The sequence below is a fragment of the Vulpes lagopus genome, chromosome 7 (assembly GCF_018345385.1).
Source record: "Vulpes lagopus strain Blue_001 chromosome 7, ASM1834538v1, whole genome shotgun sequence".
Taxonomy (NCBI): Eukaryota; Metazoa; Chordata; class Mammalia; order Carnivora; family Canidae; genus Vulpes; species Vulpes lagopus.
Window position 1 is genome coordinate 36,556,092 of NC_054830.1, and position 24,425 is coordinate 36,580,516.

General features: G+C 37.9%; 1 protein-coding gene across 2 annotated transcripts in view; it reads right to left on the minus strand.

Annotated features, from left to right (window-relative positions):
- Nucleotides 1-4,122: 4,122 nt before the first annotated feature.
- Nucleotides 4,123-24,425, minus strand: part of MDFIC2 (MyoD family inhibitor domain containing 2) — a 101,799-nt gene continuing 81,496 nt past the window's right edge. For both annotated transcript variants that reach the window (XM_041760916.1, XM_041760915.1), the window contains 2 exons: nucleotides 12,786-13,007; nucleotides 4,123-4,382 (listed from right to left, as the gene is read on the minus strand). In XM_041760916.1, coding sequence (XP_041616850.1) covers nucleotides 4,123-4,382; nucleotides 12,786-13,007 — 482 coding nt within the window. The remainder of the gene's footprint in view (nucleotides 4,383-12,785; nucleotides 13,008-24,425) is intronic.

Sequence of the window (24,425 nt, forward strand, 5' to 3'; positions counted from 1 at the left end):
TTGTGGAATGTTTAGTACCATTTCTAGCTTCTACTCACTAGGTGCTAATAGAATTGCCCCTGCTTCCATTGTGACAGCCAAATATGTCTCCAGACATTATTGAATGTCTCTTGGGGGGCAAACCCCCTAAGCAGTGAGAACCACAGCTTTAGAGATAATGGCAAAAGCAAGACTGTGAAGCATGTGAAGATGGTAGACCAGAAGGTGGCACTTACAGTTGCTCTTTGAACAACATGGGTTTGAACTGTGTGGGTCCACTCATATGTGGATTTTTTTTCATTAAATGCAGTGTAGTACTGTAAAAATACAGCACAGTACTATAAATGTATTTTTCTTTTCCTTATGATCGTCTTAGTAACATTTTCTCTTCTCTAGCTAACTTTATTATAAGAATAAGTACATCCTCCATTTACAAAATATGTATTAATCAACTGTTTATGTTATCAGTAAGGCTTCCACAGTCAACAGTAAGCCATTGGTTATTAAGTTTTGGGGGGAATCGAAAGTTATATGAGGATTTTTGACTGGGCAGGGGGTCAGGGCCCCTGACCCTTGCATTATTCAAGAGTCAACTACATATCCAAATAATGATGCAGATCCTTCTTCTGTCCTCATTCCTCACCCTCTCCCCGTATTTTGAGCCCCTTCCCAGAAATGTTAGGGACTATCCAGACCTATGTAGAGAAGCCCAACAACATAATTTTAGTCCCATGCTGATTATAATCACTAGACAATCATTCTGTATTGACTTTACTTCTCCACACAGCTCACATGAGGCTGTATATGGCAACCGTTTAGGTTTTAGCTCAGATATCTTCTTCAAAGAATGCCCAACAAACGATTAAACCAAGTGCTTAACATTTGATCATGGGTCAGCAGTTTGTGTGGCTGAGCAAACTTACCATTTAATGGGCAAAACTTTTATAGTCAAACTACCTTACTTAAGTGTACATATTATTTCTTAGCTCCATTTTGTAGAGGGAGAAATTGGGAGACATTGGATAATGAATTCTGTCTTTCAGACATTTCCACCTACACATTTATTTTTGAAAAACATGCTGATAGGCCTGATGTTTCCTGTTTGTAAAGTTCCCCTGCCTGAATGTTTTCTTACTTCCTTGGAAAAAACTGAAGCAACTTTTGCTTTATTAACTTTGTCCAGCATTGATAATTAATTTTGTAGGCCTATCAGCTTATGTAGTGGTAAAACTTCGTCAGCAAGTTAAATGTAACTTTGTTTCTTCATTACTTTCCATATTCTGTAGGCTTTTAGAGAAGCAATGATTTTATAAAACTCCACTAAACAAAGCAAAGACAATGTAACTATGTTGTTATGTTGCTGGGGGAAAAAAATCTCTGTTCTTGATTTTCTATAAATGTGGTGTTTTCAAATCTTTTTTTTTTTTTTTTATCTAATATGCTTTCTTAAATGGGAATACTCTGTTCTCTAAGAAGCCCATTCTAAAGAATAACATTGTTTTTCCCTGTAATCATAAGCCTTCATCATCATGAAAAAAAAATCTGAGCCTTCTCAGATTCTGATACCTGTATTTAATCAATAACCACATTCCTTTTTCATCTGTCTTACCTCTACAAGTGCATTTTCCAGCTGCGTATGTTTTATTGTAAGAATTCAATTGAAGGAGCCATTCATGTTTGCAAAAAGGATGATGTTTTATTATTGGTTATAAAGAAAAGAAATTTCGTACTTTGTATAACCAACCCTTTCTGTTATAGCACGGTGAATTCTGAAAGTGAGGAACAAGTTAACTAACCATGGAGAGACCACAGAAAAATCTTGTAGCATTCTGACCACATTATAAAATCAGACCTGGCAGTTTTTATGTCTCTAATTGACAAGCATTTGATTCATATTTGAAATGCATAATCTTGCATTATTTAAGGGTATGTAGGCTAGAAAGAAAGTGGTGATGGTCAAAATATTTAACAGTAATACGACATGGCCTAATCAATGACACCAGCTACCATCTTATTGGGACAGGGTTCCAGAGATCCTGCAGTGCCAGTTGTCTTTTAGTGACTGACCATGGGGAGGTAGGATGGGTGCTTGGAGAGGGGCCAGGGTGCCTGGGAGGCATAGAGGAAACACTCAGGAGGTACAAGGTAACAACTGTTTATGAGTCAGTCTGGTAGTATTTTAATATTTGAACCATTGGAACAGCTGTACCACTGTGTACCAGCTGGGCTCACAAGTGCAGAACCAACAAGTGGTGTGGCGTAGTTAGAAAATTAGACCACCAGTTAGAGTTCTTAACACTTCCAGTAACTCACTGTGTGGTCTTGGATAAGTTGGGCCTCCGTTTTCTCTTATGGAGAAGGAGAATATTGGATTGGAACAGTCCTATGTTCTCTTCCTGTTCTAAGAATTGACTTCTTTTCCTCACTAACAATCTGCAGGTTCTATGCAAAGAGTATAGAGTTGTCCTCGAACTTCTGAAAAGTAGAGAGAAGGAAGGGTTTCCTAGTCAGTGTAGGGCACTGTCATGCTCTGTGGTTTGTGGATAAGGTGATTGTCAAACAGGAACGAGGTCATATTGACCCTGGATGCACTGTGCTGTCAAGAGCAAGACAGGAACAGTTTGATATCTTTCTGTAAGCAGCTTAAACACAGTTTTTAAAGATTAATAGTTTTCAATGTTTGGAGGAATTTATTGCAGAGTAGAAAAATGTGCTAGTTTACTATAGAAACAAAACAAATGTTGCTTTTGCCTGAAATTACCTAAGGTGGCCAAAAGCAAATACTTTGGAATTTTTTTGTGGTTTGACTAGATTGTGTAAAGTTCCCTCTACTCTTTATTTCACTTTTGTGGGTTTTTTTTTTTTGGTTATATATATATATATATATAGTGTTTTTTTTAATACTCAATGGATATATTAAGGCATCTCCATGGGAATATATAAACACATGTTAATTTGTATTAATAATAGTATTAATGAGCAATACTATGCCTACTAAAAGGAAAGAATATTCTAAAAGAATTTCAACCTAGATGTATTTTCCTCCAATGGTTTGTTTTAATTTGTTTGAGTTGAAAATCTGTTTCCAAGTTTGTACCACATCTTTAAAATATTTTTTGTATGAGGAGGTACTCAGCGTAATTATGAATTACTTTAAGTATCAGAAAGGAAAAAAATAGGACTTCTGAAGCACATGCTTTATTAGGAAACTCAGTGCTGAGCAAGTACCTAGACATGTATTTCTTTTGGGTTCCTATATAAGTGATAGTTTAGTAAAATGAACTGATTCTGTTGTAATATCCTATTGCTTATTGTACCTGACAAACAGAAATGAGGAAAATGAAGAATTGATTATCTAGGGTCATTTCTTGAAACTTGCATATAATTCCCATTTATGCTCATTGGAATAAAGAGAGTTTCTGTAACAAATTAAGAACATGCATAACCTGTTATGACATAGTCATAGACGTATAATAATATGGTCTAGAATTATAGTACTCTCTCGAAGTACATCATATTCAAAATTCACTGGAGATGTCTTAGAGACATCTGTTGTAATTATAGGAACATGGTTTCTAATTCATTTAATTCCCTTTCCTACCTAAACTGTACATATAAGTGAATTTTAAGAGACTGTATAAATAAATTTTTAATTACAAAATGATGTTATACAATACATTATTAATAATAACCAACAATGCATAATGTTTATGCATGAGTCCATTACAAAGACGAGCTAATGTATGTCAATTCTAAAAGAATGCACTAATTTGTCCTGAATTTGTGAATGAAGTTGGATCCATGATGCAAGCCAATGAATGCAATAACACAGAGTGGTTCAGCATGCTTTTTTACAGTCATGGAAGAACCTTGTACCTATGGCATTTAAGAGGTATTTAAGATTTGTTCATCACATGTGATCAAGATCTTATTTTTCAGCGAGCCATGCGGTTATGAAATTTGGAATAAGACCATAGAGTTGACGGTACTACTTTGCCAGACAGGTGCAGAACAAAATGGTCCATAACATCCAAGAAACACGTACAGTCCTTACATTTCGGCACATAGAAATCACAGTCTTACTGTCATGGAATTTCCGTGTGGGGCCAAGGGGTCTGCTGGAATGTGGGTGACTTCATTGGGCTAGCGGTAACAGATTTCTGAAATCTCCATGGCCAGCTCCAGACACTCGCTGGTCTCATGGCAAGATTCAAAAAGGCTGCAGTCCATGTCACAGTTGCAGTTGCGATCATTGCGAGAGTGGCTTTCATCCGAGGTGTGGTGATACCTGTGAGAGGGGCAGCATGTGTTGATACACACCGTTTCGCACGTATCAGGGAGCATCAGGAGACAGTCCCAAAACTGGCAAAACAGACAGGTGAGGATAAGGGAGGCACACTCCTCTGTTTAAAGAAGAAGAAGAAAAAAATTAAGAGTGGAACAAATGGGGGCATCCCTGAAGGACAGGCAGGTGTGGTGTTGCGCTTGAGAACTTCAGAGCCAACTCCTAATTGTCCATATTAGGGGTAATGTAACACCATTATTCTCTCAAGCTTCCCCATCCCCACACAGGACTCACTCTACTTAAGTAATTGCTTTATTAACTTCCTGAGCATTTCTATTGATTCCACATAATCTGGTTATTTAAAGTGCTGTCACTTTTCTAAACTCCTTTATTTACTTTGCCTGCAGAGGTGCTGGGAAGCCACACAATTAGCTACCCATCTGCAAACCTCGCAACTCTGAAAAATAGCAGGTCCTCCCCTGGTGCAGAAAGCTTTTGGGAGCAATCAGTGTTGGGGACAGAGAGTGACTGTACAAACTTCCGGCTTCTTGTCAGGAGGCTTTGTCATTGGTGTGACACGGATTCCCAGAAATCTGCCACTCCCATACTCAAATGCAAGCAAAAGGCACATTGCAAAAACTCCTACGAATGATTTTTAAATAATCATAGTTTTGATTTTAGTTACATTTTGTTTTTAATCCCTGTGTCCTTTGTCCTCCACTTAATGAGAAGCCTTGATTTTATATTCATGTTAAATGGAATACGTCATCATATGCCTAAAAGAGTAGGTCTTCTCAATTCCCTTTAAGAAAATTGGTTTAAAAATTTACTGCGCAGACTTGTGAAAATCTGCAAAGTATCTCTAAGGTATTGAAGGTAATTGGTAATTCTAGCCAAACAGCTGTGATGGGTTATAGATTATTGTATTTTTTTTTGTTTCCATAAAGGGAATTAGTTAGAAGATGCAGCAGTTCTCTTGTTAAAATTATAACTTCTTTTTTTCTTTTTAGTTAAAAAAGCCTCAAAAACATGTGAGTGTTTTATAAATGAGTAGGTAAGTGTTTACATGATACATCATCAAATTAATTAAAATCAGTATCCTAAAAATTGTTGATGGTTGAAAGTAACAATCTGGCATGAATTAGAGAAAAAAATTCCTCCTCCTGATGGGTTTATCAATCAATTAAAGTTAGATTTTCATAAGGATTTTATTATTTCTTCAACAATGTTATGTTAATAACTTTTAGTTTTCAGACTTAAGTTGGCTGAGACGGTACAAGCCTGCAGGAGAGATTTTGCTCCTGGAGTCATCTGCTAAAGGGTTCTGAGTATTCTTAGAGCCCTGTTCATTTACTTCAACAATGTTTTCCAGACAGCTTTTTTACTTTTATTTGTTAATTTTTAAGAGGAGGGAGAACATAGAAACTTGCTCTAAAAGGGAACAAATATTTTCAAGATTTCTTTTAGAATCCTTATATAAAGGCCTAAAGTGAACTTGCATATAGGTAAACAAAAGTCTTCCTTCCTGCCTCTGTCCTGCCCTCCATCCCTGCCTCACACCCTTGGTTTTTTTTCTTCCCAGTAAGACAATCATAAAGAACCTCACTGTGACTTTTATGATGATTTTAATTGCCATATATTGTTGCAGGTGCTGTCGCCATTACTAAATATTTCTGGTATAGGCAGCACATCCTATAATACCTCTAGGGCATATATACTCATCTCTCTGCCAGACGGGGTGTATTTTTTTATTCACTTACGGCCAGCTTCTAGCATGAGGCCAACTCACCCATATAAGTTACCACAAACCACCCACAAAAATTCAGGAGTTAGTTAGTAGAGTACCTAGACTCTATTTCATGTCTGTGTTTCTGAAGAGGGCATGTTGGTGGTCAAAGATATGGAGCATAAAACCTCATCAACTTTTATTAATGCCAAGAAGGCTACTCTAGCAGCCCCGGCAAAGAAGAAGGTCTCAGTAGAAAATATTCCAAGCAAATGCTCCATATGCCTCAGGCTGGAGGTGCAAGAGACTGACTTGGGCTATGATCATTCGTATAAAAATGATCTCAGTGGATCGCATCCTTTGTGGATGTAGATGTGAGGCTGAAAGTTTGGTTTGTAGGCAAGTTAGGGTAGGAGCTGGTGACGTGGGGATACGAGCTGGTGTTTCCTATCAGAGTGTGAAACACCTATTTGTGAAATGGCCTTGTAATTTCCTGAGGGCATATAATCTTTTGGTTTAATTCTTCTTGCCAACGTTTTCTCAAGCTGGCAGATTCAGGAGGTCTCTGCTTCTGGTGTACACCATAGATTTTATTTATACACACACAAAAATGTTTGGCCTAATCCTTTGGCCAAACTGGCATTTGTTTTCTTCTACCTCTCTATTTTGTATTTGAGAATAGAGCTCTTTTTTTTTTTTTTTTCTGTGTATAAGTCAGTCCTTTTTATTTGGTTATAAAAGGCAGAGCCTCTTGCCCAAAAAAACATGGCAACATTGGTGAATTGAAAACAGATTTTTCCGAACTTTCAAGAGTGTTGAAAACTTTTCCTAAAAGGCATATTACATAATTCCACATGGGCAGGCAAAACTGTTTTGCATATGGCAATTTTTGTTTGCACAAAAGTAACAAAGCAGTTCAGAAGGGAAATTTGCAAGAGTTTGAGAAGAGAGTTGGGCTTCCCTTTCTCCCAAATGTGTGTGCTCTCTTTTCCTGAACAGTTTCTTGGGGCTTTCAGGTTCAATACACACAATATCCAAAGTCATAGCCCATGATTAGCACCCCTGCTCTCAGCCTAGCCAAGAAAGTATGTTATGTGTCCATCTGCCTATTTCATGTCTCTTTGGCAACGTCTTCAAGACATCTCCCACTTATCGAGGCCAATCTGCATTCAGATTTCCCTCTTTCCACATTCTACACAACTGTCCTTCCTCTGGCTTTCTCTTGTGAATGGCTCCTGCATGATCGGATGAAATCAGCAGAAAACTGAGACTCATTCTTATCATTTCCCTTCTCCTGGTCATACCTCCATCCCCCATCCAGATCCTTGCTAAGCTCTGCTCATTCTGTCTCAAGTATGTGAGACAGCCTCTACCCATCTCTAGGGCCACCACCTTAGTTCCAGCCACTATCAGCCATTGTCAGGTCAACAGCGATAGCCTCCTATCACATAGCTTTTACATGAGTCCCAGCTCAAGTCATCAGCTCCCGTGATATTTTTCATTGTAGATGGGAAGAGCTCACTCTTCCATAGCCTTAGCTCCTCCTTGCCATAGCCTAGAAGCCTGTGTGATAGGTTCCTGCCTATTTCTCTGGCTTCGCATTCTTCTGTCTTTCTGGCTCACTGCACTCCAGCAACAATGGTTCAGTTTCAGATCCTGGGAGGCCTCAAGCTCACAGCCTTTGCCCATGCTCTTTGGCCTGTGTTCCATATCCCCCACCTCACAGCTTGACTAGATTCCTACTCAACCTCTGAGTCTTTAGCTTAAAACATCTTGCCTCTCTAAATCCCATCCTTGCTGAAACTCTCATAGCACTCTACTTTTTCTTCCTGGTACTAACCATAGGATGATATGAAACTAATGAGTTTATTAATGAGTTTCTCCTCCTATTAGAACCTAGTTGTAAGAAAGCCATATCTGTTGTTCAATGAATGAGTGAATAATTGAATGATGGATAATAAATAAAGTGGTCTTCATATTTTAGATGAAAGGACTAAGGCTCAGGGATTGTCCCTGACTGTCCTGAATCTTTCAACTGTGAGGTGGTTGTGAGGGGGTGGGGGTAGGGGGTGGAGTTCAAATCTCAATCTTTCTGGATCTAAATAGTATTTCCTGGAATAGTACTATTGCTATTGACAAGGAAACTGTGGCTTATTTTTATTGACATGTCTGACAAGGAATTTTTTTTTGACAAGGAAACTGTGGCTTAGGAAATTTAAGAAACACAGGAAATGGTGGAGCCATGATTTGACTCTAACTATCCTCTCCAGAGCTCTGAACCCTGCAGCTGGCCTGCCCTTCAAAAGGCTCACGCTTCTTCTGTCACAATCTGACGTGGCGCAGTATGAGGCCAGCTCATGGAAGGCCTGCTGTCCTCTTTGCTCCCTGCTCTTACCCGGCTCCACTCTGTATTCCTAGACTGTCACTGTCTATTCCCCAGGTTCTGTTGAGTGGTTTCCTGCTAGGTTTAGCCAGTGGGAAACAGTGGCAGGAGATGGGAGAGTGGGAAGGATGGAATGCCTCTCTCTGCTTTGAGTGGTATCTCAGGCAGTACTTGTATCTCCTCCTTGGTTTTACCTCTTTCTGAACATTCTTCGTCCTGTGGCTTTTGTTACTGCTACTTGCTAGTAGTCTGCCTAGGAATGGTTAGTTACTTGTGGCCCACAAGAGAAGGCCAGGACTAGTCACCTACCAGTGGCCTGGAGAGACCAAGGAAAGAGCCTTGTTGCTAAAGTCTGAGTGGCCTCCCTGTTCCCTTACTTGGCCTTTTACCTCTCCTAGTATCTATGTAAGGAAGTCTCTGCATGGTGAAGTCCCTTTATTGACTCCCCACCCACCCCTCCCCCACCGTCATCCTGGCCTGGGCTGTAATCACTGCTCTCGGAGTGCCCATCTAGCTTTCCCTCTTCTTACCTTGTTAAATCTAGATCAGGGAAAGTTCAAGAGGGAGCCAAGGCTTGCAAGCCAAGCAGCCAAAAGTGCTATTTGACTGTGAGCAAGAAGCCATGACAAAAACCCTCTTAGGTTGTTTCATTTCCTCTTTACACCCCTAGGGTAGGGCACTGAGACTGTAATGTGCTAAGTGATACCCTAATGATACTGAAGGATTAACGCAGCCTCCAAAGGTGCTAAATAGACAGCTGGGGATTGGCTAATTAAGAGGGAGAATCTGTCTCATTAGAAAGGGTCATGTTTAATGATAGTAGAAAGGTAACAACGCAAGAAGCTTCCACCAGTGTACCTGAGGTCAGCTTCACAGTCACGGTCTCTGCATTTGCCCTCCCAGCTTTCGATCATGTCACCACCATGCCTGGGATTAAGAGAGGGGAGGGACAGAGGTGGATTTAGCTGTCCACTGGAGTTCTTACAGCTTTCCTCAGCTCCAGAAACACCACCAGTGAGTTTGGGCATCACTCTCCAAAATAGCAAGAACGTGGGTTCCTCCAGAAGGGGCCCCAGATAAACAACCATCTCCCCTCCCTTCCCCACAAAGTAATAATTATAAGAAAAGGTAAATCAACCTGGCTCAAACCCAGTGTTCTAATATGTTACTGGTTAATGTGCTATCCCAGCAGATTCAGTGTGATCGTGGGATTCGTGACACCGTGACCTGACTAATTGCTCCAAGTTTTTGGTCAAAAAGTCTAAAAATTGGCTCCCACTCCTCTAACATTAAGTTCTTTTTCTTTTTTTTTTTTTTTTAAGTCTGTAATGTAGAATAGGAATAAATAAAGTGCGACTGAATGCCTTTCTCTAGCGGGGGTATCATCCTTGATGTTATCAATTTTAATAGCTACTTAAATATGTCAAAATCTATTTAAGTTCAGACAAGCACAACTAACGTTCAAGTCAGTTCTTTAGAATGAGGATGACTGGATTTGGGTGATACTTAGTAAATTTGTGCTTATGTTTTTTTCTGAGCAAATGAACTGAAATAATTATAAAATTGAAACATTTTATAAGGTGACACTACTGCATTTAATTGTATGAAATTTACAGTGTAGAAAATGTAATCATTTTATTCAGTAGTCCATGGTGTAATTAAGACTATTCTTTTGAGGTATCTTGTATTTATGATTTTCTTCTTCCACCTGGATGAGACGTCTCAAATTCAAAATTATACATCAATTAGGTATAGTCTCAGGATTCTTTTTAAGGAGTCTGTTTTCGAGTCTTGTGCGTAGCCTTGATTTTATTACCCACAGGGATGCCTGTGCAATCAGAATGTAGAAACAGAAGCAGAGACACAGATAGTGCTCTGGACTTTTTCCATTTTATTCAGGAAAGGGACCACACAGGATGAGCCACAATTTAATAATAAAGTAATGTTGCAGCACATAGTGTGTGATGTGCAGTAAAGATCCTTTTAAATTCCCATCAGAGCACACACCATGAACTGTGCTAATGGATGTAACACATTTTACAAAATCTGCATGTGTGAGGCTTTTCCATTCTGTTTTAAGTGGGGCAATGTATATAAATAATAGATATTAGCAATTAAGCATCCATTCCTATGCACTCATTTATACATTTGAAAATAAATTAACCACAAACTACATGAAAGTGGATGCAATCTTCTCTTTTCCCTTCTGTTTCCCCTGCTGTTCCTGAAAGATATTTCTGTATTTATCTCAGTACGAACAATGACCCCAGCTTTCAATTTCTGCATCCTTAAATTAATTACTATAAAAATTCTCTGACTTAACTCTTGATATGCTTGATGTTTGCTGTTTAAGATAATGAGAGCTTCTTAACCACATTTGTGGGCCTGAGTTTGGATGTTTCGCTCTCTCTTTTATCCAGGTACCAAAACTCTTACCTCAATGGGTAGATCTTTCACCATGTGGAAGAGGAACGGTGGGGCTATTACCTGTGTTGTCAATCTAAAATCATAATTTTCTGGGTTGTACCGGCCTCTCACCAGGGCTTAAAGAAAACAGTCTAATTCAACTGTCCTTGTGAATCTCCTTTGCTCTTTTGAGAAAAGATAAGTGGTGCTTTTCCTGCATGAGACTCCTGGGTATCAGTTGCCATTTTAATGGAGTGGTTATTTGGCCCTTCCCTGAGAATACAAGGGTTCAGGTGTCATGTTAGCTGCCCCTGCCCTTCTCATTCTCCCAGAATCCCTGATAGGACAAATCAGAGTGGTTCTGGAGGGCATTGTGTTGTACTGCATGGATATGTGACAGTGACAATTCCTAATTCTGGGATCATTGCAACCAAGATCCATGACAGGCATCCCTGATACAATCTGATGGAATGCTCTAGTGCTTTCTAGTGTCACAGAGAGCTCTCCTGTATTTCCTGTTTCCTTGATTGGCATCAAACTCTAGCAAAGCTGGAAACTGGGCATCATCTTGAATTTGAGGTTCTAACCTGGCAGTCCACCGGCCAAAGTTGGTCCCAAGCTGTGTATCGTTGGGAGTGTCTGGAGCTTCATAAAAGAAATAGAAGTATTGCCAACACCTAAACAATTTGGAGATTTCACATGACACTCTGGAGCTGGCAACTCTGAGCCTCTATCTCCTATTGGCAACAGTTAGCTGGAGCTGAGTAGAGGCAGTGCTCTTCACCTTGCCACAGTCCTCACCAATCCCTCTTGTTCACTGCCAGTCTACCTCATTACTCACATTATCTCCTGGCACTGGCACCTGTATGCAATTGTGCCTGTAGCTTCCAGTCTAAAGCACCCATGACTTTGTTTGCACGAGATCATATATAACACATGTTGGAAATTTTCCCCCTTGCCTTCTAAAACCATAACCGTAATGAAAGCAAAAATCAAATATCTGTTATGTTCTAGGTTCTGTATAGAATCCTTTATGCATGTTATTTCATTTATTCAAAACACCCTAGCTCCATTATATAATGGAAAGACTGAGATTTGGAGATGGTAAAGAACTTATCCTAGTTTATATGGTTAATAAATTTCAGAGCCAGGAATTAAACTGATGTGACTCCAAAGCTCCTGTTACACAAAGTCCATTTGTTTATTTTTTTCTTCCTTTCAAAAAGTAACTATTAATTTAAACACAGACCAGAAACTATACCCTATTGTCTTTTCTTTGAGAAACTGCAAGCTTTCTTTAAATGCAGATGCAGATATGGAACACTACAAAATTCTTGAATGGTTTGTGTCTCCGGTAAAGTTCACTACAAAGTCAACCTGAGTAAAATTACATATGTCTTGGTGTGGAGTCCATGACTTTGAACTTGACTGGGATGACCATTTAGCACTAAATCAATTTGATATTGGCTTTGCAAAAGGAATGTGCCTTTTATAGTCATATACAAGGGTAGTTTGGTGTAGGTTGGTACTGATCAGATTTCCCAGGAGGTGATAATCACCTACAGGAACCAACCCTAGTTGCTGATGTAAGCATCTTGATATTTTTCACAGTCCACATTACACATTTCCTGCATTTGAATACCATTCTACTCTGCCTTCTTCTCTTCTCAGCCTAGAGTCATGGGCTGAAATAGTCTCAGATTTTAGAAAAGTTTGCCGTTTTTCTTTATCCACTTCATAGCTCCATAGCAAGAATGATTATACCTCACTCCAGCTATTTAAAACACTTTGCCTCTGATTTCCAGCTTTGAGAGCAAACAATCTGCCAAGCACCTCATAATTGCAGAGTGACCTTGACATGTGTCATTCACCAGGGTTTTCAAATCGAAGTCTTCCTGTTTAATATTCATAAAGGCTCTTTTTTTCTAACAGCATATGTGATGATTTTACAAGGGCTGGGGGTTGGGAAGCTTTATTTAGAGATGGGTTGATTCTGAGAAACATACCATCAGTGTCTCTCTGATGAACTGAAGTATCAGTTTGGAGGTAGGAACATTTCGTTTGGCATTCTTCAAGGGAGGACAGTGATGTGCTGGATTCTGACAGTTTTTTCTCACTGGGGGTTTCCTTGGCTGGTCCATCTGTGATATTGAATTCGGATACTGAATTTATAATGATAGCATTAATGGGTTTCTCGTCTGCATGCTTTTCATTTGTGAGTTGCGTATCTAGATGAAAAAAAAAGAAAACACATACACAAACCCAGTATAGTTGACATGACCTAGTGATCTCAAAATGGACATTTGCAAAAGTTTCACTCCCTAGACTTTTGTGAGAAAAAGGTCTTATCTAAGAGAATGAAACATTGAACGTGATCATTTTGAATAAAAATATAAGTAAGAATAGAAAAGTGCAATAATTACAAAATTTTATATACATTACAAGTTTCTCTATCACACTAATTTGTAGCAGTATTTCTACTGTGGGTTTTTTTTTTAAGTGATGGGTGGAGAAAATCAAAGAATTCATTCAGTTGGATCAACGAAATCTCACAGTTTGTTGTCAGCTTATGGTCAAAGTGTTGCTCAATATGTATGTAGTTTCAATCAGATTGTTTTATTGCTTTTGTTTCTACAAACCTCAGTTTCTTCCTCTGTATAAGAAAAATGATTATAAATGAACCGTCTATAAGCTCATACATGTGTTTTTCCCTCAGAGACTCTTGGTTGCCATCTTTTCTCCTGCCTTGGTATTTGTTAGGCTCCTATGCAGGTGACTGTCTATATGGCTTTTGGGGCTGTGCTTTTTGGAATATATTTTATTTCCATATAACCGCCTGGAAGGGAACCTCTAGCAAAGTCTTTGACCGTTAACTGAGATTCTGGTTTGGTGAGGCATAGAAAAGACCAAGAAGGCCTAGGTGCCTCATGTATTTTAAGAGCTCCCATATTCATCCATCCATCCATCCATCCATCCATCCATCCATTCATTCCCACATAATCATTGAGGGTCTGTTATATAAGGTACACTGGGCTGGGCACAGAGAAGACAGTGGCACCTGAGGCAGGCATGGTCCCCAGATTCTGCAAGCGTCAAATGACTTAGCAAAGAAGTAGCTAACTCACAATATTGAGGTGTGTATGACAGAGCAACATTCCATGAAACCACATTAGAGTCTGGGTCATCACCAGTCTGGGTCATAACTTATCTATTCCTATCACACAGTCCTATGATCAAGAAAGCAGTTAACAGAAGATATTCTCAAACATGAAGACCAGAGATTCCTAGGGACACCATAAGTCCTAAACGAGCAGTAACCCTGGTCATTTGGCAGCCCTACTGGGGGATAGTGAAGATGCATTCTGGAGACTTGCCTTCTTGTTGCCATTCCAATGCCTGGTTGATCCAGTAATGTTCATTGAGTGACTGGAATAAACAATAGAACTCAAGACCTGTTTTTTTTTTTTTCCATGCTTACACAGCTCAGTGCAAGAAGTACATTCTTACCAACATCCATTTTTATCACCTTTTCAAAAGTTACATCTTTTGTTTTTGGTGGATGGAAATCTCTACTGGGTCCTGCCTCATGGGGCAGTGGTTCCCAGACTTCTCTAAAGAGTAAAATAACCTGGGATATCTTTTAAAACTTTGGAATTTGTTCAAGCTTAGGCAACCCCTCCTACCCCTCAGCAGATTAGGTCACAGCCCCTGGGGGATTTCTGAAGCTCTCTACATGAAGCTCCAAAGGCTCCTGACTGGCATGGGAGCTGTCAGTCTGACACACACAATTGTCTTGTTTCTTTCTCAGCCTCCAGACAGCCTTGGCTTTCAACAAGGTTTGCTTTTTATTTCCTACCCCTTATGTTGCTGGCTTTAAATGGTTGTGGCTTGATTCACTCTAAATTGAACCAATGGAAATTGGGGTTCATGAAAACATCTATCATTAATAGCAATTAATGTAACAGTGGATAGATGGAATTAGCTCAACCAATTGGGAAACCTTTAGACTTCCTCTAACCCCAGAGAGATTCACTAAATTCATGTTGTAATGATGATGACAGAAAAATAATAGCTTATTTTTCTGGGGTATCGAAGTGTCTGGCAATCTGCTAATATTACAAAGAGCCTCAAATTATGCCTTAGAACACTTGGAGCAGTACTGAGATTTGGAGACAGAGAATTCTTTGTCTTCTTTGTCATGGGGAGATCATAGGATGTTTGACAGCACCCCTGTCCTCTACCTACTAGATGCCGGTAGCATGCATTTTCCTAGGTTCTGACAAACAGCACTATGGGGCAAAGTCACCTAGGTGGAAGTCCAAACCACTGCTTTATACGCACACCCACATACGCCCTCGCATACCCTTTATGTCAAGTTGCATAGTACCACGTAGGTACCTTATTTACCTGAAGCATCACAAAGACTCCAGGAGGTAGATACCATCGGCCTCTCTGAGGGGAATGTATGCATCGGTTTCCCGTTTATAGATGAAGGAGTGTAACCAAAGTTTAGATAGTTTATTTAGATAAGTTGCCTCAGTATTCCTCATTAGCAAGTAACAGAACTAGAATTTGAATCCAGGCTTGGTGTGTTCCAAGAGCTCTGCTCTCATCCTTGTCTCCGTCGTATTATCTCTGACTTGTTCTGAGCTTTTTATCTCTGCTTCCTAGCTGCTGAGACCGCACCTCAGCAACCCCTCTGAACCCTAAATCCCATGATGTGTCACCTACCCCAAATCCAGCCTCGCAGATTACTTCGCTTTAGTCTCTGCAAAGCAGGACCACCTTCTTGCACACTCAGGGAATCCTGCGTCTCCAGTTACAGCTGCTTCATACTGTACACTAAAGAGCAGCTCAGAGCCGGTAGAGAACGAAACCTTGATGAGTACAGAGATTGCAGCAGCTATTTACTTACGGAATTAATTAACAATCAGTTCAAATTATCACACGTAGTCAGGCTGCATGTAATTTAAATTGCTTTTGCACAAAGTAATTCAGTAACAAAAAAAAATGTTGGATAGAGGTTACTAGAATATAAGAACATGCGGAGAATACTGTATACAGCCAAGTGGTATATGATTCTCTTTTTAATTTTGCGACAATTTTAAGTATAGCATTTTGAGTCTAAGTGGTGTGCTACATTAAGCAACCATTTGGAGCCACTGGGATTGTACTGAGAGAATGTTGTGGAGAAGTTAAACTGCCATTCATAAAGTTATTTTAATTCTATATCTCTGTTTATATTTTTATTTTTTTTCATTCTCCAGTGGGAATTATCTGTTGCTCATTAGAAAATCATCTGACATACACACGTTTCCGACCCAGGTCTGTTCGACCCAGAATTCTGACATCTGAAATGAGTCACAATTTTTGGGTGAGCATTACTGACATCTTCCATCTTTTATAGATGGGAAGCTAACAATAAATTTCCCCAGATTCCTCTTTCACGGTGTTATTTGACATTGTATCCAAAGTATTATAAAGTAGCATAGGCTAAAAGGAGAAACATATAAAAAGTGGTATCACATCTCCTGCAGAGAAAACGATTTTGGAATTAAATAAGGAACTCGTGAAACTATATTTGGGACGTTATACATAGTTCTTGACATTAACTCAGAGAAAATAATTTTTTAACAGAAAAAAAAACACCAAAATTAGGACAAAAATTAGAAGCTCAACTCTATTTCTTAGGGAAAAAAATTAAAGTGTATCTCAAGTCAGTGAAATAGAAAATTCATGTTTGGGCTAGAAGTAATTGCAGAACCAATAGGCATAAACTTAAGTAACAGAAAAGACAGACAGTTAATTAATTTTTTTATTACCATTGAGCAAATGTTATTAATTTAATTCAATTAACATTTATTGAGTGCCCACATGCAATAGATGAATCAATATGACAGGAGCTATTAATTTATTTACTTTAAGTTATTGAGGAAACATTTTAATGATTTTCATTTTTGCTCACTAAATGTGACTTTATAATTTTTGCATCCTTGCATTCTCTGTTTGAATGCATATATATGCATTCCAATTGTGTATAAGTAGCACCTCTTCTTCCCTGGCTCCTCTGATTCTATTCTTGTTTCCCTCTCTGCTCCCTTCCCTTCCCCCATCCCCTTCCTTACCCTTCCCTTCCACTCTCTCAGTTTAACTCCCTGACCTGCCTGTCTCTGTTATTGCTTTTTTTTTCTCCTTCTACTTCCTTCAATATATTTATTCCTTTATTTCTATCTTTGTCCTCTTAGTTCCTTTCTTTGTACCCTACCCTTCAAGGTCATATTTGTCCATGCTCACAATTTAATTATTTTCTTGGAGAAGCTGGCTCCCAGAACTCTGTGTGGTTCATCAGCCAGCTGGGCCCCATTTATTGAGTGTATAACTATGTGTCTGGCCCCGTACTGGTTGCCGGGAGATTCAAAGGAGAAGAGCAAATAGTCTCAGTCCTCAAGAGGTCCACAGTCCTCATGAATTGTAGTCACACAGTTGTAACTGATGATTGGATATTTTATTTGAGTTATCAGCTAATCTTTACAATTAGTGTATCTCTTTCTACTAACGCCCTATTCTTCTCCCCAAACTGGGTAATTCTGGATATCCCTGGAGAACCCACAATTCAATTTCTTCTCATGGTAGTGTCATTTTTAACAAATTCCCAGGGCTTCAAAATGTTCTGTGAAGTGCCCCGTCCTTCCATCCAAATATTTACCAGTTCTTATTTACTTTTCCTTTTAAATGTCTTACAAGTGACTCTCTGATTTTTCATTCCCATCTCTACCACTCAAGACGAATCCTCTCTGTTCTTAAACTGTACTATTTCTGTCACCACTGATCTCACCTATAGTGACAACCCTCCCCAAGACATCTTGTACACTATCATCGAAATGATGTTTTGAGCAATATTCTCATCATATTACTCATGAAAACAAAACAAAACACAATACACACACACATCACTCATACACCAAATGCTAATAGTTCTTTAATACCAGAATATTTTCCCATTCTCTTGTTCTGAATTAATCTATACATTGTATTGCCAATAGAAAAAAGGTAGCTTACTGTTAAGTTTTTCTTGTAAGTGGTAAACTCCAGAAGCCTATGTGAATGTTGTCAGATAAGCATTTAACACAGGGTGATTTTAATTTTAATTCTGGACCGAAATGTTTAACGTGAGTGTGTATTTCAAATGTATGGGCCATTTCTAAAGCTATCATGATACATTATGTATTTTCCCTTGGATTTAAACTATATTCTAGCTTAGAATTTAATACTGTAATTATCTGGGATTGAAATCAGATTGAAGCAGACAGGTGACATTTCAAGGTATAAGCTACTGAACCATCAACAAATAATTATGGTTAGTAAATGTAGTTAATTGAAGAAACACCAAAGAAAAGAAAAAAAAAAGTATGTTTTCCTTTGTCTGGGAAGTTTATAAAGTTCACACAGAAGTCAGAAATGAATTTTGTTATTACTAGAACATATAGGCTGTATTCTCCATAGTGTGGTAGGTAAGAGCACAGAATTGAAGGGCATTCATTCAACATGATGGAACTTGCTGAAAATTATTAGAAAGAGCTAGAATCACAGTTTCTAGGGATGTGAGTACTGTTATTCTTATCCTGAGTGAAATTTTGGGAACTGATACTTATGACTAGAGACAAACAAAATCAGGAAGAAGAGGATTTCTCAGTATTGACAAATGCATATAAAAGATGATTGTTATTTAAGCTGTATTTAAAAAACAACACATTTTCCTTTTTGTAAGCTGAGTAAGGGGATAGTTTGTTCAGACCAGGGGATGAAAATATTCCAGCCTTTTTAAATAAATGGAAATAAGTTATCCATGGCATGTTTCATTGCGATCTCCTATTAGACTAAACAACAACAACAACAACAACAAAAACCAACAATAACCACTTTGGGTTCATTAAATCTCTTTTTCTGGAGGGGAGTAGAATAAATGAGGTAAAGATATTGGATGCTTTTTTTTCTGTAATTTTCAAATGCCAGCTTTGGTGAGAAGATGTCCTTTAAAGACTTTCAAGTTAAAGCAGTCATTTTATATATGATTGTTTTGTCTTCTGTGGTGCTTCTACTAAAACCCTGCCTCAAAAATGTTAGATGAAATGTTTATCGAGGGCCATGACAAGGGGACACTTTAAGCCTTTTCAATCAGCATTAGTAAATCTTTTCTTTTTTAAAGAGAGAAAAAGCAAAAGAATATTATTTGTCCTGACATAATAGCAGTGAGTGTTCAAGGTGAAAAGGATTAGAGAGAGGGGAAGAGAACCAAGAGAATAAGGTTGAATGTGGCCTGCTTGCCGAGCTTCCTCCATACCTGTGAAGCATCTTCAACCCTTTGGGACTAAAGTGGGGTTTTTGGCCTAACGCTTCTAGAACATTATCTGTTTTCTATCCCCCTGTAGTACACTTGACATCTGTAGACAGACATAGGCTAAGTGATATACTTTTATAGCCAGATCCTAAGCCTGTAAAAAGGAAAAATTCTGTCCTAGGAGGTGGTTGGATCTTCTTCAGACACGAGAACAGTTTGCGATTATGAGTCTCCAATTCATTTGTATGCAGTTACCTTCAGTTTAATGTTTGTATAAAGTGTCTCAAGAAATAAAGATTATGTTATCTCAGGAAAAAACAAATTGGTTAGCAGTTTTTATAGCTTGATGCACTTGGATTAGTAATAGGTTTAGAGCTTTAAAAAACTCAGTGAAGCCAAACAGGCTATAAACTCATGCCTAATTGTTATTACATATACAGTTGCTTTTTTATTGTCAGTATTTAAATATAAATGTTAAAAATTAAGCTATAATTATTCAAAATATTCTCTATTATGTTAAAACCATCACAATTTATTCATCCCAACGAAGTGAATGCCACTTAAAGTCTCCTTGCATTATCTCATTTGAGGCTCACAACAGTTTTACAAAGTATTATTATCACTATTATATGAATGAGGAAATGGATAGAAGGTCAGAGATTTTAGTGGTTTGCCCAAGATTACCCTGCTGGTAAGGGGCAGAGCTAGTACTTGCACTTAATGTCTTGTAATTCCTGTGACAGTCAAACTTTACATTCGTAAATCGCTTTATGAAACCAGGCGCTCTGATAGGAGATCAAGATACTTTTGTGAAGTACAACTCTTGGGTCCCTTCTGACGTTTCTCTGTCCAGGTTAATTGGCCTCATTAGTAGTTGATTAGGGAGGCTCTTAGTGTGTGTGCTCAAAACCAGAACTCCAACAAATGACTGATCTTCTATACCCCTCAGAGCTCAAAGTGAGTCATCTTCTATGTGAAGCTTCCTGCAATGCCTCCCATTCCAAATGAAATTACTTCTTCCCATTGGGAGTCCTCAGAGGTCTGGGTTGATAGCCCACTTTTTTTTTTTTTTTTTTGTATTGTAGTTGATTGTGGATGTATTTCTCTTCCCTTTCCTGTTGTGAGCTCCTTGAGGAAATGCATGCTCCATTCATTTCTGACTTCCCAGCACCTAGCACAGTGTCTGGCAGAAAGCAAGTGTTAAATAAATTTCAGATGACTGATGAACTGACTGACAGATTGAATGTGGGGTGTCTCAGTTCTTAGTTGACAATTGACTCATTTTCCCTGGGACAGGTTTTCCATCGGCCTTCCTCCCCCACTCTTGATATGCCAGTTAATCCTGAAGCAAGTCTAAAAATTCTCTTTTGTGCTAAGACACATATTAATTTTTATTTTTATTTGAAGGCAACATTTGCATTTATATCTGTAAAACTGTGAAGAATGTAAAAAGGCACAAAGGAAATAAAAGCCCCTATAATTCTACCATTATTAACACATTATTGTATTTGTTTCACAAAAAAGACAATGGAAATATTTGGTGTCTATATATCTATATATATGTCAGCCCTGGAATATGTGTATATTATATATATTAAAATTAGAAGAGAAACAATATAAATATATAATATAAATATAACATTTATATATTGTTTCTATTAAATAATATATATTGTTTCTCTTCTAATTTTAATATATACTCATATAATACATATATCATATGTATACTACTTCCAAGATGTGTCACTCACTCTTTTAGGAACTTTGCTGTATTAACTGATTTAATACTCCCAGCAACTTTATAGTAGGTACTACTGGTGTCATCCCCATTTTTTGGATGCAGACACTTAAGTCAGGGATATGAAGTAACTTACTCAAGGTCACACAAATAGTAAGGGATGAAGCTGCAATTTTAACTTAGCTATTTGGTTCCAAGTCCATGCTTCTAAATAAGATGTTATATTGTCCTCTAGGTAGAAATTTAAAAAGAAAAATGAGACAGGATTTTATTGAATACATTACATAGATTACCATTATATCTTGAGCATTTCTTTATAACCTAAAAAATACTTAAAAATATCCTCAGATCTCAGCTCAAATGTCATTTCCTGGAGAGGCCTTCTCTTATAGTAAGTCTAAAGTGATATTTCTCAATGGGGGCAAATGTTGGCAATGGCTGGACATGTTTTATTGTCATGACTGGGGTTAGTGCATTTGGTAGGGTGAGTAGCCCAGGGGATGATGCTAAACATCCTTCAAGGCACAAGAATGCCTTCCTTCTCTTTTATCCTGCCCAAATAAAATGTAAAGACTATGGTTTCAAATGTCTGTAGTGCTGAGGCTGAGAAATCCACATATAGGGTGGTCCCAGGCTCTTGCCATCAGCCAATTCTATGTCTCATTGTCCTCATAGTGCTTTCTAGTATTCTGAAAATGTTTAATTTATCTGTTTGTTGATTCACTTATGAAGTTCAAGTCTCTTCTACCCTTGCTAAAACATCACCTTTCTCAGACCTTTATCTGTATTAATTAATTGCTATATCCTTGAAGAGGACTGGATATGTGGTACTTAGTATAGTTGGTACTTAGAACTTTGACTTTCTTTGACTTAGAAGTCAAAGAATACATAGTATTTCTTGCATGATGTATCATAAGTTATTTAACAATTTCATCATTCAATAAAAACATAGATTATTTCCTATTTTTGCTACTTGAAATAGTCTTAAACATTATTTTCATGATTCTTTTTGTATATCTATTTGCTTATATTGGTTGAGTTCATAGAGAGTGACTTATTGCATTAATGGCCAGATATCTAAAGCTCAGAATATAATGTACTAATTATTTCTTTCCAGCAAGATCATGTCAATTTATACTTACATCAACAGTGATTGGAAGAAGTTTGTTGTTCTCAGGCCAATTCTAGGTTCTACCAATGAAATAACTTATTTTTTCGGTTTGAAAAGAGCTTTGAGTCAAGTCTCCAAATTTTCTACATCGGAAAAGATAGTCTTTCACTATCATGAGAGGTAAAAGGTTTTTTTTTTCTTTTTTCTCATATTCATTGCCTTTCTGAGGAATCTTTGTTCCATGACTAGATTCATGGGTAGTTCTGACATCTCTTGCATTATATGGATTAGATAGGTAAAGACACTCATTTAATGTTTGTAGATCAATAAAATTTTGGTGAATGAAACATGTCCATTGGATGATTGACAATTGAATTTGGTTTATTTAGCTGGTTCTTGCCTTTGTGTCACAGGGGCTCTTTGGTAACATCTCAATTGGCAAACTTTGGAAGCACCCTGTTTACTTCTAGGCCTTCATCAATTAGTATCCATCCATGATACACCTGGTTAAATGTAGAATAGAGACTCTGAATAGAGGCCAGAAGTTAAGCCACACTGGAAGGAAGGGCAAGAAATAACCAGGAGAAGCAAACATCTTGCTTATTCACAACTCCTTTTGCCCAGAGCGTCTGCCCAATGTATTATGGAATCTAGGAATCTAATTGAGGAGTTAAGATTTATGTTCCTGGTGGAACTACCTGGTAGAAATTAACCCTGTGGTCTCCAAAGTGGCATATATATACCTAGAGGAATTAATTACAAAACTATCCAATGGAGTTAGAGCATCTATTTAATTGACTTAAAAAATCCTGATATAATAGCTATTTTTGTATATTTTATAATGTATACAGCAGTTAATATAGCAGCATATGTCTTCACTGTGTGTGTGTGTGTGTGTGTGTGTGAATGTGTATGGTGGGCACACTATGTCTCTCCCCCCCCCCCTTTTTGCTAATAAAAGTTTATACTAAAAACTTTGGAGACCAGTGGTCTAATAGACTAAAGTCAAGTCTCTCTCTATTCTCCTCCACCTGAAGAAAAATCAATTTTCTTATGCTTCCTTTTGGTACCCAGGGTGTGGTTGCTGGAACATTTACAGCCACAGCAGCTGCAGTAGTGGCCTGAGTAGACTTTTCCTCTGAGTTTCTATAGTGGTAACAGGATTAACAGACTCTATTCTGGAAGTACTTGGGTGGCATAACACCTCCCAGCAGAACTATTCCTGACAAGGATGTGCAGATGGAAATGCATATTTATGTCACTTAAAGCCTACCAGAGACACAAGGATTTGAGCTATAACAATAAATAGAAAAAAAAAATCTCCAGCGTTTTTGGTAACCCATACTCAAGAGCATTGACTGTGCTTGGCGAAAGACCTACAGTTTGCTCTTTGTCCAAGCATAAAATATTCAACATTCAAGCATGCTAAGGTAGACTATTCTGAATATATTTTAGAGTGTTAAAACAAGCTAACACAAAGTTAGGTTGAAATTTCAGGTCTTAAAAATAACAGGACAATTCTATGAAGTGTTTGGGCCATTTGAAGGGGGAAAAAGTCTCCTTTAGAAAAACTGTCCAATTATTCTATTTATTAATAATGATAGGTTTAAAAATAATTTCCAGAGGCCAAATAGTCATTGTAATCTAGGCTGCCCGTTTAAAATATCTTTTTAGCAATCCTTGATGCACCTTCTGCTAGCTTCCTTCTAAAATACTTGTGACAATATAGAAAAAGAAAAATGCTCACATCCACAAGATACATATTATATTGACCTGGGGAGTATTTATACTACATAGCAACCCATTATAATAGAACTGAAGAATTCAATCAGTCTGGCACTTATGCTGAGAGGCAAATGAACTGCCTTTATTCCCCTGTTCCTGACTCAGAAATCAATATTTTGTCAACCCCCAAACTAGGTGGGTTTTGAAGAGGTGTGTTTTGTGACCTGACCAAAAAGCTATAATTCTTTATCACTCTAACCAATTCAGATAAAGATTGTTTCAATAAACAGAAAAAAAACTTTCAAAAAGTGTTCAAGGCTCTCATTAGGTTGCAGGAAGAGCTCTGTGAAGAAAAGAGAAGATAATCTTAAGAGACAAATTGAGATGAAAGGCCTACAGGATAGATCCAAAGGGACATGGTCAAATTAAAGATTCTGAAACAGTCAAAATTGTACTTAGAGAATTAAAATCTGCCTTAGGAGCAGCAAAACACAGAATTGACACTGCAGAAAATATCAGTAGTAATGTGGAGAGCAAATATGAAAAAATTTCCCTTGGTTCAAAAGTAAAAAAACACAGAATTCAAACTACAATAACAAAAATGTTGCTAGATGCATGGGTTGGAGCACAGAGGTGTCACCTAGTAAATAAATTTTCCAAAGAAGAAACCAAAGCAATTTAAACATAAGCTTTGTTCAAAGATAATCCTGAAGTATATGTTCTGAGTAGAAATC